The sequence below is a fragment of the Triplophysa rosa genome, linkage group LG8 (assembly GCF_024868665.1).
Source record: "Triplophysa rosa linkage group LG8, Trosa_1v2, whole genome shotgun sequence".
Lineage (NCBI taxonomy): Eukaryota > Metazoa > Chordata > Actinopteri > Cypriniformes > Nemacheilidae > Triplophysa > Triplophysa rosa.
The window spans coordinates 11,285,545-11,305,628 of NC_079897.1; the positions used below are offsets into that span (position 1 = coordinate 11,285,545).

The window sequence follows — 20,084 nt, forward strand, 5'->3', positions numbered from 1 at the left end:
TTACGTCTGGATGTAAAGTATGTTTAATCACAAAAAGGTATTTATGAGGGCACACAATCCATATTTAATAAAAACACCGAGGTTCTACCAACTTTAATTGCATCAGTTAAATCGGCTTTAGTTAGATTGTAATGTTACTATAGAAACCATGCGAAATAACACAAGAGTTCCCATGATACCCGCCGCGCCGCGCGCTCAATGCGCGTACACGTTCATTGCGGGAGATGCTCAAGCGCCCACTCCACGCGTTCTTAAAGACCGTCATTTAGCTTTTGTGCTTATGTATAGTAATCTTTAATCTAATGAGCTCATGATATGCACATCGCGTTTATTCTTCAACCTTCTGGAGATCTTATTTTTTTCACCTTACACACTTTGGCTGTTTATTGTTTTGCAAAGGCATGTTAGTCAGTCATTTAAAGAAGCTGAAATATGCATATGGGTTGCTACGACCATGATGTTAACATGCACAGCATTGCACTGGATATATAACTGGATAAAGTCGCCCCATTGCGCGCTACGCAACTTTTCTCCATCGGTAACTTTCACCTTGCGCGGCCATGAGTGCGGAAAAGCCAAACTTTCTGTCTCAACCCGAAGTGAAAAACATTTATTTTTATCGGAATGGAGATCCGTATTACGAGCCCAGGCGTTTGGTGGTCAACGCGAAACGGGTGTCGACCTTCGACACGCTGCTGCGGGAGGTGACGGGTGGCGTGCGCGCTCCGTTTGGAGCGGTGCGGAACATCTACACGCCCAAAGCAGGACACAGAGTAGACTCACTGGAGCACCTGAGAAGCGGAGAGCAGTATGTGGCTGCTGGACGAGAGAAGTTCAAGAAAATAGAGTAAGATGTCTCTGAAACATGACGGTTTTTAGTAATATTGTTTAAAGTTGTATAGCTTTGACTTGGGGAAAATCTATCTATCTATCTATCTATCTATCTATCTATCTATCTATCTATCTATCTATCTATCTATCTATCTATCTATCTATCTATCAGTTGTTCACATTTTTGACATTACACGATTTATGTGTGTTTCATGGGATTCGAACCAGCAACCTACATAATCTCCAACTCTGCACACTCTGGACACACTCGCGAATCCAATTTTATAGCGCTTAATTACCTTTTTCCATTTTTGCAAAGCATATGTTCAAGACACATTTTGGTCGAATTTTTTTTTAGATATTATTAATAATAGATACATAAATGGTGCATGGACACTTGTTTGTTTTTTATTTTTCTTTCATTTAGTGAACCTTTTCCTTACCGTAAACTAACAATAATAACATTTACTATTTACTGTTTACAATTTTTGTGTAAAGAAATCCATGCATATTCACTTTATATTCGTCTGGAAATATTTTGTTTTTTATATTTTATTTATTAAAACAGGTAATGATTCTGTTTGGATTCTAGTTATTTACAGATAGGAACCAGGAAGAAAAGAACTTCTCAGTCAAATGGACTGGTAAGAAACACACTCATGTTTTATTTGTACACATGAACCCAATGTGACAAAAAAAATGTATATATTGTAGTGTAGGTAATGCAAACTTAACGTCTAGCAATCGTTTGTCCTATTAATAAAAAAAACCAGGTGAAGGTTTAACACAAACATTTAGTGTAGCAGTCAATCACTGATCTACAGTATTTATGACTTTGACAGGTTGGTTGGTACTGTACTCAGGTACAGTATATATGGCATGACAGTTCCCAGGGGACCAGGTACCATTGAAAGCTGAATACACTGTTGGCAGACAGTCGACCCCAGAGAACAGACATTAGCAAATACTGTTTAAAGAGTTTACGATCGTATTTAAACACACATGCTTGGATCATTAGTGTGGCGATCGTCTCGCCTGCTTTAGTGTTCAAGAAAAACTACCTGAGCGAGGTGTAATGTTTAGACTCCTTTGTCGTCTGGAAAAAATCGCTTTGTTGTTGGCTCATTTAGCAATGAATTATTAACCTGTGAATTGTTATCCACCTTCTTGGATGCATGTTTAAGATGGCTCAGTCCCAATGTGCAAACAAAGCCCTTCAGAGACAGTCTCAGTGACATTTCATATTGTCAGAGAATAACAGAAAGAGAAAACAAAACAAAAACAAGCCCAGGGACTTTACGACAGTCTTAAAATTTTATGAACTCTCACACAAAGTGAGTATGGTCACACCTACTCAGGAGCTATTTCATTCAAGTCCGCCATTTGTGTTAAAGGGCTGTTGCTGTGGTAATTGGTTAGACGGTGTCCTAATCATCATTAGGCAATTGTATTTAAGATGAGAGCCACACTTTGTCCGTACTAGCTTCTGATTGTCTCCGAGAGGCCTGGTAGTGACCCAAAGACACACTGTCCCTCTGTTTTTATACAAGAGCCCTGCAGGGTTACCAGGGGATACGTCAGGGCCCCGAGAGACACTGAAACAGTAGATGAGAGCGATTGTCTGCCTGTGTTTGGGTTGAACCGAGCAAGGCCCTCACTTAAATACACCGGTAAATCTAACTAACATCTGACCCTGATAGCAAGTGAGCTGCTCTCACTTTAACATACTGGGCATTCTTATAATGTTAGGTTGTTTTGTTGGGTGAAATATGCAGGTTTTCTATGTTTACCCAACAGTTTCTCCATACCATGGTTTGAAACAACCCAGCATTTTTTTTGTGGTCATAATTGGGGTATTTATGTGTAATATAGAGATTATTAAAAAAAACATTTACATTTAAAAAGTATGTTTAATGTAAATGAAAGATTTTACAGCCATATGAAACGGTGCATGAAGGTAACCATAAAGACCATTTTAACCATACAGCAATAATCACTTTTAGTGTTGTTTGTAAAGAACATACTCATTTCTTATGTTTCTCTTCTGTTCTATGTGCAGATGAAACCTATACCCCAGAGTCGTATGATAGTATCTGCCCGGTTCCTCAAACCCATCAAAGAGCCCTGTGCAATATTGTGAGCATTTCTTTTCTCAAAACTGTGAACTTCAGACAATTCAGTCCATAGTGAGTCAGTCAGCATCACTGGGAAACTTGTAACCAGCTTAGCACAAATAATAACAGCAGAGCCACTATATATTAAAATATCTCAGTGGGGTTCCAAGCAGCTTATAAAAATGTCAGTATATTGCAAATAAACAAAAACTGTACAAATTTCCACATATTTAAAAAAATATTTTCCAATAGTGTCTGTTAGAAAATTCTATAAATTTCTGTAGCACAGGGAAGGTGGGATGAAGTGAGAATGGGTGACTACGTCTGGAACATACTTTATGACTACTGAGACAAAAACGATCAAATGTACACTTCTGAAGTTTTGGACGACTAATTTTTAGTAACTGTTATGTTAAACTGTTGTTTTGATCTCAGTGTTGCCAGCACCTTGTCATTTCTGCGTACGAGTATTATAATACCGAAATGTATAAATGTGTGAAAATATTTTTCAGTTTTTTTGTGGTAAAAAAATCATAGGATTTTTGGCATGTTAAACTTCATAAAGAAACAGTAAAAATTTAAGCGAAACACAACTTAAAAAAATGTTACTGTAGCAAAGTTCAATAGAAGGGAAGGAAAGAGGCGGGAACCGGCAAACATTTAAACATATTTAATAAAAAATAAATAAACAGCATTAAAACAGGGCGGCAGCCCCTCACGGACGACTGCCGGCCACACAAAACTTAACACAAACCTTAACAATTTCCGGGCCCGGTCCTCTCTCGTCGGCAGTACCGTCGCTCGTCCTCTTATGCTCCCTAGCTCCCCCGTGAGGCATGCGGGACCGGTGCGCGCACAGCTGATACTCATTATCACTCACGCCACCGGCCCCGCCTTCCTGCCCCACGGCTCTCGTCCAGCCTTCCTCGCTACAGTTACATTGTGTAATTATTTACACAAAAGAGTCCATGCCAGCTTGAGTGCAAAACATGTTTTTTGTATTTTTTTATATACATCCAAAGTCATAAATAAGATTTGTGTGTTTGTTGGCGTGTGTGCATGTGTCCTCAGTGTTATGGCTAATGGAGACGTCCTGAATCCAGCGGTGAGATTATTGATACCCAGTCGTGTGATTGGCCAGTTCGAACGTATTTTAGAGATGATCACAGAGAAAATGGGCCTGAGGATTGTGGGGGGTGTGAGGAGGTATGCACACTTAAGAAACAATGAATGATTCAGTTGATTGGAATGCACTAGTAAAACTGCTTACATTTCTATTTAGTCAGTTTTATGCACTAGCTTCTGAAGAATAAAAAAAAAACATAATTTGTAAAAACTCATCAATACCTTTTCTTCTAGCAGTTTTACATTAAACTTTAGACTTTTTCGAGCTTTATGTTTTCAGGAAAAATCTAGTGTGTTTACCCACTGGTAATTATTAATATTTAATTTTTTTCTATATTTTTGGGAGAAGTTACTGAGTATGCAACAATTCAAAGTATTTACTTAATTTAAGATTTACACAATTACTGTATCTACTTAGATTATAACAGCTCTTCTGGACATTGTCCTTAAAATGTTCATAAAAAGCGATATAAATGTTAATGGATGCCTTCCTTATTTGGGCGAATTAATCATTTATATCTGCATAAACGCCCTGGCAGTGTTTAACTTTATAAATCTTGTTTTGCAGTTTGTACACCTTTGAAGGAACTCTCATTACAGATGGGAAGGAGTTGGAAAATGGACAGTTTTATGTTGCTGTTGGCAGAGACAAATTTAAAAAGCTTCCATACAGTGACCTCCTGTTCAGTAAACCTATAGGCATGAAGAGAGTTAATGGGTAAGATAAGCAAAATATAATTGTTTTAAAAGAAGACTAAGTTTACAAACCAAATGTAATTCTAATATAATTTTAGGTCAAAAGCAGCATCACTACCACCCATATACAAATACAGACGACAAAATGGAGATGTGAGTACAAAAAGAAAGATGTAGGCTGTGTGCATTCACCCGAATGGTTTTAATAGTAAATCGTAATTTTTTGTGTTGGCAGGTGGGGAACCATGTCAGTAAGTCAGTGGTGGGTGGCAGTGAATGTGGACAGGACAAAAGCAGCCCTCCGGCGCACAGCTCTAAAGAACATCTGTCCTCTCTCGTCAGAGAGATCTCTCAGGCCAAACTTATGTACATTCGCAAAAAGAGAAGTGGTCTCATGACATCCCATGACATTCTAGATGACGGTAAGACATTAAACCTCTAACTTGATCCTGTTGATCTAAGATATTTATTAAATAGATATAAGTCAAGTTTAAAGCGAATTTGATAAACCAACACAATCTCAGGCTAATCGGTAACTGTATTTTTATTTGAGTGAATGGGGTATATGCACACGGGGTGATGACGTACTTCCGTTCTCATAGCGCTGAGGTCATTTTTCATCAAGCGATAAAGATTCAAATTTCAACGAACAAACAGCACTACGGCTGAGCATTGCTATGTTCCTCTGTGATCAAGCCTCAAGTAAGTGCAAAAGTCTACTTTTTTCATATTTGTAAATGTAGCTCGAAACGGATAGCCTGAAGCGCTTCTCCTTTTTGGTTGTCAATGTATGACGTAGTCTTTGGATAATTTGATTCACGTCGATGACCGTAATCCTATGTGCACCTTGAAGTGACAGTGAAAAACACCATTCTTCCCTATGGATGCTACGTGCACGGGATGTAACAGAGCTGGCTGAGATTTTGCCGGAAATACGTCATCGCTCCATGTGCATATACCCCATTAGGGCTGTACAGTTGCGACTAATCGCAATTTTAATCAGAATTTTATTGCTTTTGGATAAAATTCTGCCAAATGTCTGAATGTAAAACGTTGATGAAGAAAATCTATTGTCTGAGTTCTTGGAAGTGGCAGAACTATAAAACACGACCTTGTTTCCTGGAGGTCTGGTGAAAGCATGTGCACCTGACTCATTGTGTTTGCACATAACCAATCAGATTAGAACACAGCTCTTGCCAGCTTTGTGTGCAATATGCATCAGACATTCAGTGAAGGGACAGAGGAAGGTGGGTGGTCTTGTTGTCTGAGGCTCAGAACTGTAATGCCTCATAGCTCCTTACAAAACTAGACATTAGGAAGATGTGGTGCAGAGATTAAAGGAGTTCATCAAAAAATAAAATTCTATCATCAATTAGTCACTGTTACATCATTCAAATTCTGTACATGACTCCTACATCTGTGGAACACAAAAGAAGATATTTTGAGAAATGTCTCCGTGGTTTTGTGTCCATACAAATGGAAGTCAATGGAGCCAATGTATATCTTCGTTTGTTTTCTGTAGAGAAAAGAAAGTCAAACAGGTTTAAATTGACATGAAGGTGAGTAAATGATGAGAGAATTTGTATTCTCAGGTGAACTGTTCTATATGTGTGGTGCTTTTGTCAAATATTACAACGGTAGCTTCAATTTATGGACAATGATTTGTCTTATTGTATTCCTAGCACTATTTACATATTTTTGGATAATTCACGTTAAGCTTGCAGATTTGACCTCTAAAATGTGGTGAAAACTGTGATTGTGACTTTTATTCTTACTCCTGTTTTTTACTATGTATTTCTTTGTGTGCACCCACCTGTAATGAGTAACGTTTTCAGCACCCACCATTGTCTGTATAACGGTGATGTAATTCACTGAATTTTACATAGTTTTCCCTTCTGACCAAGAGATGGCAGTGGTGGTCTGCGAGTGGGCCATCGAGAGCCCAGCGTTCATGTGCTTGCTGTGGCACCAGAAGGATTACATCATCCTCATCATCATGTTTCCTCAGATTGCAGCCTGAGGTGTGAGATGAGAGTCACGGCTGACTGCTTGCATCTTTTTCCAAAACATCTCGTACTGACGTTTATGTGTAAAAATAGTCCTTGCAAAGATCGCCTGTAAATTCCATTAGTTACAGTCCAGATTTGTCTTCAAATGTCTTCGGAATTCTTTGATTCGTGCTTGAATTGATATAGATGTAGTAAAAATAAAGGTGTTTGAATGTGAGTGTCACGTAATGAGTAGTGTTTGATCTTGAAAAGAGGACCGTCGTAAGAAGAGCTTGTCATTTATTACGCCGGGTTTGAGTGCGTGTGTGCATTTGTGTGCCTGTAGTTAGAGGAGAGCGTCTCTCCCTCATTAGCACTCTAGGGGTCTTGCTGGTACCCAGGTGGCTGAAAGAAGCCGATTAAATCACCATGGTGATGAAGTAAACAAAAGCACATCCAATCTTTAGCTTTTACTGACTCCAAACTCTCAGATGCAGATTCAGGGCCATCGTGCTCAAGAAAAATGATCAAAGTGAATTTTGGCGTAAATTGTTCGTAAATAGATTTCTGTGGAAATTGTTTGCCATTCTTATGTAAATTGTTGTGGTTTTATGAACAATTTGCTAACACATGCGACAATTTATGAAATCGGTTGCTGTTTTATGAACGATTTCTGAATGCGCGCAACAACTTATGTAAGGATGATTTTCTAAACTATCCACAGACATTCACTCTGCTGTTTTGAATGAAGGACATTACGCTCCACTTTATGATTTTAATTGCTATGAATGACATGAATCAGAGGTTCTTTTAGGGAGGGATTTTGTGTAGACAATGACTAAAAACAGCAACAAAAGTGTTTACATGCAGAGCAAAATTGGTCCAGTGAGATATAGATCTTGGTCTGCGAAATGCCAATTAGGCTTTACAAAATACATCAATAATAACCATAATAAAATAATACTGCCTTCTGCATTATAAAACCTCACAAAATGTTGGCATAATACAGTACTTTAGGTCAACTGTAGATGTTCATTGTAAATGTATGTGTAGGCCTACTGTATATGCACCCCATAATGAGAGTGAATCAGTTTTAGCATGCATGCTGGGTTATTTTGAACCTAGCATTGGGTCAAAAAGGGACAAACCCAATATTTGGGTTCTAAATTAGTTTTAACCCAATTTGCTGGGGAGTCGCCCCTTTTTGACCCAACACTGGATTGAAAATAACCTAGCATTTTTTAGTTTATCAAATTGTAAATCAATTAAGTTTTCAATGCCGCTGATATATGTCCAAGTGTGATTAGTTCATGGAGCCTACAGGATTACAGAGCAAGCGTGTTTAAATGCCTGTAGTCTTTCTGCTGTATGGTCTGTACTCTTAAATGTGTTTTAAAGAAGCAGTATTTCGCTGTACACTTATTCAATTGTGTAGGAGCAGAACTCTCCATATTTTGGCGGATTGTGATTGAGTTTCAGGATGCCTTTGGGCCACTCCGTGTGTTCTTGAAATTTACTCACAGACAGTAGGAGCCAGGTGAGAAAGCAGGGTAAAATCTGGAGTGAGTAATAGGTGTGATAGCATCGCACGTGTGCAGATGTTGTGGCTTTTATTCAGTATTTGTTATAAAAGCAGTAAAAATACAGAAGTGGGACTAAATCTGTGTCTAAACGGCGAAGATGGGCATCACGTAGTGTGAAATAGTGTTCTAAGTGTTGACACCTGAAAATGGACCAATCCGCTGTCAGCTCATAGACTTTAGCATCATCACAAGATGGCTTTGGTGTGGTCTTGTTTTGATGTGTTGTGCATTGCATTTCATGTTTACTTTAAATAAATGCTAAATACAATTCAGTGATTTTTTTATTTATTTTTAATGACATTTTTGTGGCTGCAGTATAGCTGGAATGTCTAATTCAAGTTGAGCTGTTTACAAAACCCGTTTACAGTATAAATGAAACATAAAGGCCGTTTTAAACATTCATTTTTCGTTCGGAGTAAAGCTCTGCCATTAAAAAAAACAGCTCTTCACGCAGGCAAAACATTTGGCATCTCTCGTTCAGTATCCCTCTTTCATAAATAAACCGCGTATTGGAAGGCGTCAAACTAGTGTTGGAATATAACACTTTCAAAGCTATGTGCATACATTTGAATATCAATGATTTGCAGAGGAAATGACACCATTAACAAGGAAGTCTAACAGATGGCACAAGTGTTAAGTGAATGTAGGGCAAATCCTCCAATCACGTCGCATAATGAAGTCAGAGAGCTACGAGAGGAGAACGAGAGGATGTGTGGATGTGCACGAGAGAGACAGGAGGGAAATTGCCATGCTTCTGCCCCACTCCAGTAATAACAGGGAGAGATCAGAGGAGCGTGGAGACATATGAGAGCCGCTGATGGCTTTCACACTTCAGTATCTCAGGGATCCTGGTGACAATCCATCCACAATACTGTAATAATGCTGAAATAGGCCATTAAGGTGCCTCCCTTTCTGCCTCACTTCACTGATCAGAAGTCTCTCAGCGCGCGCGTGTGTGTGAGGCTCTTTCAGCATCTCAGAACAGACTGAGATGTGACAAGTGCTAAAGTCTCGCAAGGTTCTAATTAGATCATGGCCCGCATTGATGAGAGTAATGCAATATCTGAATCACAGGCAGAAGATGAGAATAAAAGACGGTTTGAAGGAGACATAAATGTATGAATGTAATTTTCTTGTCACAATTTGATCATTTTGTTTGTGCTTTCTGTGTTCTGTACCTATGTGATCTCATTAGATTCCATCAAAAATGCTCGCGTTTCACTTCATAAAATTTAAGATTAAAAAGCTACTGTCTTTTGTTGGTGTGGATTATGATCCCAAATCAGAAACTGAGGAACAATGTTATTTTTCACGTAAGTTAGCGTTAGCTTTTGAACTCATAGGGTATGCTCGCTAACCAGAAACTAAACATAAAGGAAACTGTTTGTCATCTCGTTTTCTTTAGTTGTCACAAGTGCATTAATATTAAGGGAGAGGTAACAGTGAGAATGCTCATGTTATGTATCAGGTTTGTGTTCAAGTAAATGCATTTGCTAACGTTTGCCACTGTTAGTACATGCAGGCATCTTTAGATTTATACGCTCTCAGGTTATCTTTACTATACACGCTTGGTTTCTCTGTCTGGTGTAATAGGTGTAGATGTCAGGCCACTTAACTGGAGGTAATCATTTCAATTCGTCCCTGGATCCATTGAGTGAGCGCGTACAGGTCGGCCAGGTTCATGGCGTTAAAGTTAACTTTTTCAAAAACAATCACAGTCCTAGACAGTGAGTGACCTTAAATGTTAAAACTTAATCAGATTTTTCTAGTCATTGTCAAAAAGCAAGCAAACAAAATGTGCTACCTAGCATTAGAAATGCAGTCAGTGGGATATTTCTGCCTCCATCTAAGCTCCGCCCACAAAAACGTGTCACAGTGTTTACTAACAGTAAAGGCGTCTATACATTTCTTTGTTCTAATGAATACACCATAGTAGGGAAATTTCTTTGTAAGTTTCTTTGTTCTGTTGAACACAAAAGCAGATGTTTTGAAGAATGTAGGAAAGCAAACAGTTGTGGGGCACTTTTGACCACCATTGTAACTTTTCCTTCTATGATAGTCAATGGAAGCCATGCAAGAACTGTTTGGTTACAAGCATTCTTTCAAATATCTTTCTCTGTGTTCATGTCACGGCCTTGTCTGCATCCCGGTGTTCTCTATTGCCTGTGTTTCCCCCCGGACTACATTTCATTGGCATGGTTTATAGTTGTGGTCTCTTGTTTCGTAGTAAGAAGTCTGTTGTTATTTAAAAAAAATCTAGTTTATTGTAAATCTCCACGTCTCTGGTCTCTGGTCTGGGCTTATATGACAGTACATTAGAACTAAGAAATGCATACAGATTTGCAACAAATTGAGGGTGATCAAACGAAGATAGAATTTCAAGAATTGGGACAGAACTGGGCGAACTGTTCCTTTAAGAGGATTTATTTCAATTTGTACTTTACAGTTGTACATAAGTTAAAGGCTTCACATTTTAGTGTTTTTGTAGTTAGAAAAGGAGCTAATGCTAGTTACACAACTATACTACGTTGTGTCATGCTCCCTGGAATAATTGATTCTGATTGGTCGATCAAATATTTTTGTATAACTTAGCGTTATGGAACGTTGTCCCCTGCAGTCAATTGTAATAATAATGTCTCTTGTATCAAATCCCACTACAAAAAGCAGATAAACATATATTTCTACTTGATCAGATGTAAAGGTCAGCTTGCTTGCGTCATATTTAATTTGACAACATATTTGACATGAACAAAACCAGTTTAATTTATTATTTCATTATTACATTAAGAACTTTTTTGTTATTTGAAAAAAAAAATCTTTCATCCAAATCCTGATTTCACTGTTTTTTTTTAATGACTCGGTGAGTAAAATGTGCCTGAATAGGACCAACATGCATTTTTTTGTGCCTGAATTAAATTAATACGACATTTTTTGTCTTTCATTGTCCTAATTCATTATGTATTATTGCTAGAGAAAAAATGTGTTAATGAAACACATTAAACACAATACACTATTCTTTCACTCCTCTGGGATCTCTACACATTAAACAATAGGTGTAGGGTCATGCGAGGCCTGTTTGTCTGTCCACCTGAGACACACACACACACACACACACACACACATATATATATATATATATATATATATATATATATATGCACACCCCCAAGGAGGAGTCTTCCAGCTATGAGTAACGGCATCATTCTTCACTCTCTACTGACTGAAATATCCCACTGGCCCATGACAGAGGACAGGGCGCATCTGTCTGAGGGATTGATGAGAATCTAAACATATTTCTCTTTGATGCATTAACTATTAATGTTTACAATTAAGCTTAGTGATGGAATACTGTTTCGTGTCGGATTAGTCCTCAGGTTGAATTTTTATGAGATTCTGGGAAAAAAAAGAAAAATTGAGGCCAAAAAGAGGCTGGCGTACGTGATTGGCTGAGATGGAAGGCCCATGTAACAGTTGCTGGGCGGAGCTTGGACAATTGCATTTTTGGGTTTGCTGCTCGCTGGTAACAGGGCTCTTATAGGAGTTTCCCTTCTGCCTTTGACAAATCAACAGTAATGCAAGAAAACACCCCAGCGAATGAAAATGAGGACCGATGAACCTGCTTTTGATTTCTGCCCACACTTAGACAAAGAGCAGGTGGTAATGAGTTTTCACCCAGCCCTCCCTCCAAAAGAATGCTAGTTTATTTTTGTCAAAGGCAGCAAATTGCTTCCCACCAAATTGGTGAAACGCACTCGAACTGTGGCTTAAAATATCTCCAATTAAGTCCCATCCCGGACTGATTCTTGCTGATAATGCAGTGTTGTGCTGGTAAAGCGAACCATTAAAGCCTTTAATGTGAAGACGATTAAAGACTCAAAATCCCAGCCCTGTCTTCTATTGTGAGACATCCAAATTCCCTTCACTATTATAGCATAATAAATTGCTTTTGAGAGCGCTGCAATCAGCCATATGGGAATTATTTGTGGTATTTGCTAAGGCGAGCATCACCACTACTGTTGCTCATGCTTAAAGTAACTGTAAGGGGATTTACAGTAAAAGACCCGTAGACCAGTTATGATGAAAGAAGACTCAGAGTCAGGAATATAATTAATAGAAGAAAATTTAGTGAAGAAAAATAATTTGTAGTTTTGCCAGCAGAAGTCAGCTTCAGCACTCTCAAGAAGTTCCACAGGCCGACCTGCCTTACATTTGAATTGCAGTGGTATTTATGCTAACAGAGTCTATTAACTAGCTAACTAAAATACGTCAGTACTTAGTTAAGACATCTTTCCGTGATTGTTTGGACCAAAAAATAATCTCTGTAAAAGGACAAAAGGTCCAGAACAATTTTAGAATATACGTCGTAGAACATATGGTTCCATAGATTGTCAGGTATGACAGCAAACAGTCTAGAAATACACAAAACATGTGATAGGTCATCTCCTCTTTGTCCATCTATGGCTTTCTTGCTCATTCCTTGACTCGACCTACGAACACTCACACACACATATACACCAAGGCCGCAATCTTTTGTTCGTTCGCATTCTCTTACACAGACTAAGGCTATGTTCCCAAAACATGATGATAAGAAGTCCCTTTTACAGTCACACTGACCTAGCAGGAAGAGAGAGCCTAAGCATTCATTAGAGACTTACTTAAACCATGAATTATTCTCTACTTTCTGTATCAGAAAAGGTTGGTGTTAATCATGCTTAAATCATCAATTTAAAATAAGATAATGCTGATTAATAATTGATTAAGAAATGTCAAAACCACATGAAAGTATTTATATTTGACGTAAGGGAAAGCCACGGCACCAGTCCCTTCATATCAAAGATCTAATATAGACTTACTGTCCAGTAGGAGGGACGTAAACCATAAGACCAGAATATCTTTCATAGATGTTTTTTTTCGGATGCACACGCATGGCCTGAAGTTTGTACTGTATATTAAGTGTATTCAATTAAATTAAAACTACACAACAGTTATTGATTCCTTGTGGAGGTCTACCGGAAGATAAGTTTGGAAGCGAGAAGAAAGTCTGGACTCAATAGCATTTTTCACTGGCCACTGACCGTTTAGTACGCCGTCTGACTGAGAAGTAAAGCATCATTTTTAAGGGTTTAAAACGTTAATGTCACCAAGTCTCCCAGAATTAAAAACTAGGATTCCTGAATTACTGAGGGCTGAGACTCAGGAATAGACTCATGATTCTCAGGACTTGCAAGGACCAATTCATTTTTTTAGAAAATATCAAAACTTTCCGAAATGTATTTAAATGTTTTGTGAAGCTTAGATCTGTCCATATCTGACATAGTATCTGACATGTTCAAATATAGTCCATATTTGTTTCAATGTGAAATCTGGAAATGTAAGAACTACTTTAAGTTTACAGATCATGAACATGTTTCTTTGTGTTTGTATGATGATCGTTGATGATAAAGCACATTCAGATGTTGACATTCACACACATCATATTTCATATATTATTACACTGCAGAAAGACTGAAGGTTACAGGTTCCGTAATGGCACCATTGAAGCGCAATACAAATGCATTAAGTATAAATGTATTGCCACAATAATTTCCAAACATTTTTTTTTTTCATAGATTACTCCCCCACTTCTGTTTTATTGGTTGTTTCACAGTTTAACCTTCTGGGCACTGTTAAAAATGTGAACACTTCTGCGGTCATCAAAAGCAGGCGGTGATATGAAAAGCCCTTTATCTGCTAAATTTCCCAGGGTCTCACGTCCACAAGGTCAGGCGCTGCTAAAGTCTCCCATTCCGTTGAACTCGAGTTTTAATTTGTTGTCCATGACAGCATTATAGCCCTCTGTCTTTATGAGCAGTCTGTGATTAAAAGCGCGCTTGTTAATCTGGCTATCAGCGCGCTAAAAGCCGCTTTTATAAGCAAACAACAAGGTTTAATATTCCCCCTCTGCTCTGTTAAAAAAAAGGTGACACTGCCAAAGCGAATTAGTCAATCGAAACGTCTCCTAAATGCTTTCCAACAGTCACCAAAAACAAATGCTGAAACTGTGCAGAAAACACATCTGAGCAGACAGGTCTGTCTGAAAGTGAGCCACATCTGAACATTTTCACAGACAAGCGTGAGATCTGGGTGTCACAAGGTGGCGTCTTCTGTCATTTTTTAGTGAATTGTTCTAAAAAAAAAACAACGTCCTTATCCTGCATGCCACACGTCCTGAAAACTACAGTTTTTACGATCCTTTGAAGGGGGCTTATTGGATTAGAAGAAAGAAATAAGATTCGGTTTTAGTCTGTAGAGCCGAGCGGCACATTTAGTAAAAAACCTGTTTCTGTGTTGCACACAGATGCTTTTGAAAGGACTTTTCTTGACTTCAGAGATGAAAGCTTTTGAAGGGTGTCTGGAAACAGTCTGGAAATACACAAAACATGTGATAGGTCATCTCCTCTTTGTCCATCTGTGGCTTTCTTGCTCATTCCTTGACTCGACCTATGTGTCCTTGACTCGACCTATATGTCCAAAATATTTTTTTTATTTTCCTTTCAGTTCTGTTACAATATGAGGTGTATAATATACATAAATATGCATACAAATCATTAACGCATTTGGAAAAGAGTAGATTAAACTACATTCATGTTTTCTGCATAAAATGTAATAATATAATTGCTGTGAATTAGTCACCATCGCAATGTTGTGGTTGTAAGTTGCTCTGGATAAATTTAGTGTGTTGCTAGGTGGTTTCTTGGGTGTTTTAGGGTGTGTCTGATCCCTAATATGAATCATGTCTGATCCCTATTATAATTAATTTTACTTCATCTCTGTTTTATTTTCTTTGGAAGTTAATAGTTGTACATCTAATCGTTGTATGTCTTCATATACTTTTATACAGTAAAAGTACAGTATATTACTATATACTTACTGTGAAGCTTATGTGACACCTGCTCTCAACGATTATTAAAATAATTGTTAAATACTTACGATGTTCTTATACTATGACTTAACTGAATATATTTATAAGAACATTTCAGTTTACCTGTTTAATATTTCATAAACACAGCAGTCAACACATTTAAGAAAAACTAATATTTCTTATCACCTGTGATTAAACTGCTGCTGTCAAACACATTTAGTACATCGTTGGTTGCCTGCGTAGGCTTTTATCCTCATTTGCATATCCAGAAAAACCATTTAATGCTTCTGATGCCAGGTGCAGGCGTTCCAATCACACTTGCACATTTTATTATCATATTCTCATATTTATCAATCACCGCTGTTGGTGTAATTGATTTCCATCGGGTTTATTATGCATCGCATTATCAAAGAATGCAAGTAAGTTGAGCTCGTAAAAACAGTGCTGCACAGCAGAAGTCGAGGGAAAGCCGAAACCCATGGCAGCACAGCATCACTGAGAAGAGATTACGTCTCGTGTGTGGTGTCGTTCGGTTTGTAACATTATGTAGATGAGACTTTGGAATACTTTATGGGGCCTTGGGAGGTCTTTATTAAAATAATCCATAAACACCTCATCCAGTAGCACGTAAACAGCAGGACTTGTTCTTCTGCAACCCGCGGGAGTTTAAAGGATCGGCCAAGCGCCTAGCAACCACCAATGACTCTCTTAACAGCTTCACATGTCTGCATACATCACCGCTGGAGTCCTTAAGACCTTTGTGCGGTGAGAAGTGATAAAGTCCTGACACAGGTCTTTCAAAAGCAGATCTCACTTTCTTAATGACTTCATCCAGGCATTGTTTGTTGGCATTTCCTTTAGCAAATGCAAATCTAGTTATATTTGACAACAACTCTTGTACTGTATGTGGAAAGACAAGTAATTTACACAGAAGGCAGCCTCAAAGTCTTGCTTAGCAGGTACAATTTTTAGTCCGACAGCAGTTGTTCTAGAAACGTAGGCTTATAAACAGCCGGTAAAACTCAAGTCATTCTAGTCAGGCTTTATGACGTGCCCCCTCTGTGCCGGCGGGCATTAATGAAGGCAGGTTTTAAAATGTTATATTTAATTTTATTTAGCATTTTTATGAGACAAGCTCTTCTCTCAATCACATTTAAATGTTTATTGTTACATTAGCTGTCCTGCTTACAGTCAGAGTTTTGGACTACAGTTAATAAATGTGAACGATTTCCATAAAATATTCAAAGAAGCCCATTATTGCCACAGCGCCTCATCTCCTCTGCTAAACCTCAATCAGTTTTGCATTTGAAATGCATTAAATGCCTGGGTAAAACCCTATAATCTGCACAGCAATATTTTTATAGCTGCTATTTGGGAAAACGTGAACTTATATGAGGCGCATTAATTCTGCTGTTTAATTATTTAGAGTGTATTGATATCTAACACATTGTTTGGATTTATTACTCATTAACTATTTAAAACACTCATGTAATTTTCTTGTTTACTAGAGAGTACAATGGTATGACTGTAAATCTTGCTGAAATAATTATACAGCACCGTTGCAATCTAATGGTCATTTTAATAGGTTCCCTTTAATTACTGCCATTATTATGCGAGTATTTAATGAGAGAAAACCTTCACTTTTTAATAAGAGTGTGACGTATTTCTGTATGTGCTTGTTTTAGTCTTGTATGAAATCTGCAATATCTGATATTTGGTTGCTGTGTTATTCAGTAAGTTTGTTATGTTGTTTATAATCAAGTATTCACTGAAATTTTATTGTGATTTTACAGAAATCAGGAAGACATGTTTGTATTTAACTAAAATGTTAAATACATTTAATCACCTTCTTGTCATTTTAAACCTGTATGACTTTCTTCTGTGGAACACAAAAGAAGATATTTTGAAAAATGTTGGTAACTGAACAACGGCAGTACCCATTCACTGCTAGACAAAAAAAACAATGCAAGTCAATGGGTACCACCATTGTTCAGTTACTTACATTCTATAAATATCTTCTTTTATGTTCTGCAGAAGGATAAAGTCATACAGGGTTGAAATGACAAAAGGGTGAGTAAATGATGACAGAATTTTTTTTTTGCGTGAACTGTCCCTTTAAGATCAGCTGTGATATGATAAACTATACTATATAGTTGAAGTATACACAGTATATAACTAAACTATATAACACATCTAATCTGATTTGTATTTAAACAGAGCAAACACAATCCAAACAAACTGGGCCTTGAATCGCTGTATAGTTTTAATTCTCACCATCAGGGGGCGCTGATGTTTCAAATTTCTTATCTTATGCCTGTTCTCTGCAGATGATGGAGAGGACAGAAGTGCAGAGGATGACAAGTTTTCACCAGAGGTGGGTTCAGCAGTCAAGCAGGTTAGGAGCACTAACCTGATCAATATTTCTAACACTCTTACAAGACTGCCATAAACTCAGTTTGCAGACACATAATTCATTTTATAACAAAGTTAATAAGAAATTACCCACCTGTTTTAAAGTGTTGCGCTATCAGCCTCTGCAAGAAAAGTTCAACTTTTCTCAGATTTATATAGTATTACTACACATAGCGCAGATCAGCACTTTACAGGTTAAGGATAAAGTAAGAACAAATATGGTCTCAGAGGTCTCTATGTCTGTTGCGATTTGAGAACATTTTTAATATTCTTGAGTAAACATAAACTACTAGCTCAAGAACTATATGCAGGAAACAATATAAAGAAAGGCGTATTTCGCTAAAATACCCATTGAAAAAATGGAGACAAAAGACATACTAGTGTGACAATCCATATGTTATGTTGTGTTATGTTATATGTGTCTATTTTGTATATTTTTATTAGGTAGAAGAAGTCAGTCCAGACCCTAATCAAGAGAAAAATTCACAAGAACAAGTTAATATAGACGACTCATCTACAACAGAAGAACAGAACCAAACCACAGAAGCACAGAACCAAACCACAGAAGAAAAGGACCAAACTACAGAAGAACATGACCAAACCACAGAAGAACAGGACCAAACTACAGAAGAACACGACCAAACTACAGAAGAACAGGACCAAACTACCAAAGAACAGGACCAAACTACAAAAGAACAGAACCAAACTACAGAAGAACACGACCAAACCACAGAAGAACACGACCAAACCACAGAAGAACAGAACCAAACCACAGAAGAAAAGGACCAAACTACTGAAGAACAGGACCAAACTGCAGAAGAACAGAACCAAACTATAGAAGAACAGGACCAAACTGCAGAAGAACAGAACCAAACTACAGAAGAACAGGACCAAACTGTAGAAGAACAGAACCAAACCGTAGAAGAACAGAACCAAACTATAGAAGAACAGGACCAAACCACAGAAGAACAGGACCAAACCGCAGAAGAACAGGACCAAACCACAGAAGAACAGAACCAAACCACAGAAGAACAGGACCAAACCACAGAAGAACAGGACCTAACCACAGAAGAACAGGACCAAACCACATGTAATGGAGAAGAAGAGCAGAATCAGGAGGATGAGAATGCAGAAGATGAGAACAAAGAAACAGAAGATGCAGAGAAGAATGAGTTTGATGGAGAGATCAAAGATGAGGAAGAGACATCAGATCCAGAGGCAAAGGATGTCAATGAAGAGAAGTGTGAGGCAGATGAAGAAGAGAGGCAGAATGAAGAGCAGCAGCTGAAAGGAGAAGAGGAAATAAATGATGAGAAACCAGACAATGAGAAAGAGCAGACAGAAGAAAGTCCAGATCAGAGTGAAGAACAAACCAATGCTGAATGAGAGTACAAAAAAAAAAAACATAAAGGAACAATTCACCCCCAACTGACTTGCTTTGTGGTACACAAAATGATCTGAAGACTTTAAATATATTGCACATGTCAAGTGAACAACTTTTGAGTTTTATGTTTGTTTAATAGTGCCTTGTCAACCCTTAGTCACTCTTTTTAATGTCTCTTTCTGTGTTCCATGGCAGAAATAGTCATATCGGAAATAGTCATATCAAAACCACCATGTACGGTGAGTAAATGATCATAGTACTTTCATTTTAATGTAAACTATTCCTCTAAAACTGCAGATTAATTGCATTGATTCAAATATATTTCATTGAGATTATAATAATGTGAACAAATGTAATAACATACCTAATCTAGCCTGGTAGGATTTATGGATATATATATATTCTCTATAGTCTATTCTATAAATGACTACAACAAAATTAGCTGTAATGCTAATATATCTGCTTATGCCATTAGATGTAGATCTGCTAAAGATGTTCATTGTAGATTATTTTGTCAGTGGAAGCAAAATGTGTAGATTTATATATTTTTTTGCTAATGTCTACTCTACTATTGTATAAAGATTTTAGTTTTTGTTATATTATATTTACATTTTAACTGATTTAACTGACTAATAACATCAGCGGTGAATGATAAGATATCTGTCTGTCTGTCCAACACAGTCTCGAACTGTAATCTATTCATCAATTTACGCAACCTTATGACTTCAAACAGAAGTTTAGCAGAATGTTTCAGCTGCTCCTTCCGGGAAATCACAGGAATGTTCTCATGTTGGGTGTGAATGTTCAGAACGGCTAATTCTCAGCCAAAGTTAGTGTATGGATTTTGAATAAAGCTTAAGCCATAAGTGGTGCTTTTTGTCCTGTTTGAAGCTTAAAAGCTCTGGTATAACAAGTTGTATGACAAATAGCTGTGACGGTTCTTTAAAAATTCTCCTTTTATGTGCTGTAGTCATATGGTAAATGAGACAGAATTTTCATTAAGCGAGTTTTTCTCTTTAATACTACAAAGCTATTAGAGTGATTTTCCTC

At 37.6% G+C, this 20,084-nt stretch overlaps 2 protein-coding genes across 4 annotated transcripts in view; both read left to right on the forward strand.

Annotated features, from left to right (window-relative positions):
* LOC130558607 (NACHT, LRR and PYD domains-containing protein 14-like) overlaps positions 1–20,084 on the forward strand; it is a 203,743-nt gene that overhangs the window by 15,210 nt on the left and 168,449 nt on the right. The gene's annotated exons all lie outside the window — the stretch shown is intronic.
* On the forward strand, positions 233–19,898 carry LOC130558611 (doublecortin domain-containing protein 2-like). Its single transcript, XM_057341125.1, has 9 exons — positions 233–847; positions 1,424–1,475; positions 2,891–2,967; positions 4,017–4,151; positions 4,639–4,788; positions 4,865–4,919; positions 5,002–5,188; positions 17,566–17,612; positions 18,095–19,898. Exons 1-9 carry the CDS (start codon positions 561–563, stop codon positions 19,034–19,036), a joined length of 1,932 nt encoding a protein of 643 aa, XP_057197108.1. The 5' UTR covers positions 233–560; the 3' UTR covers positions 19,037–19,898.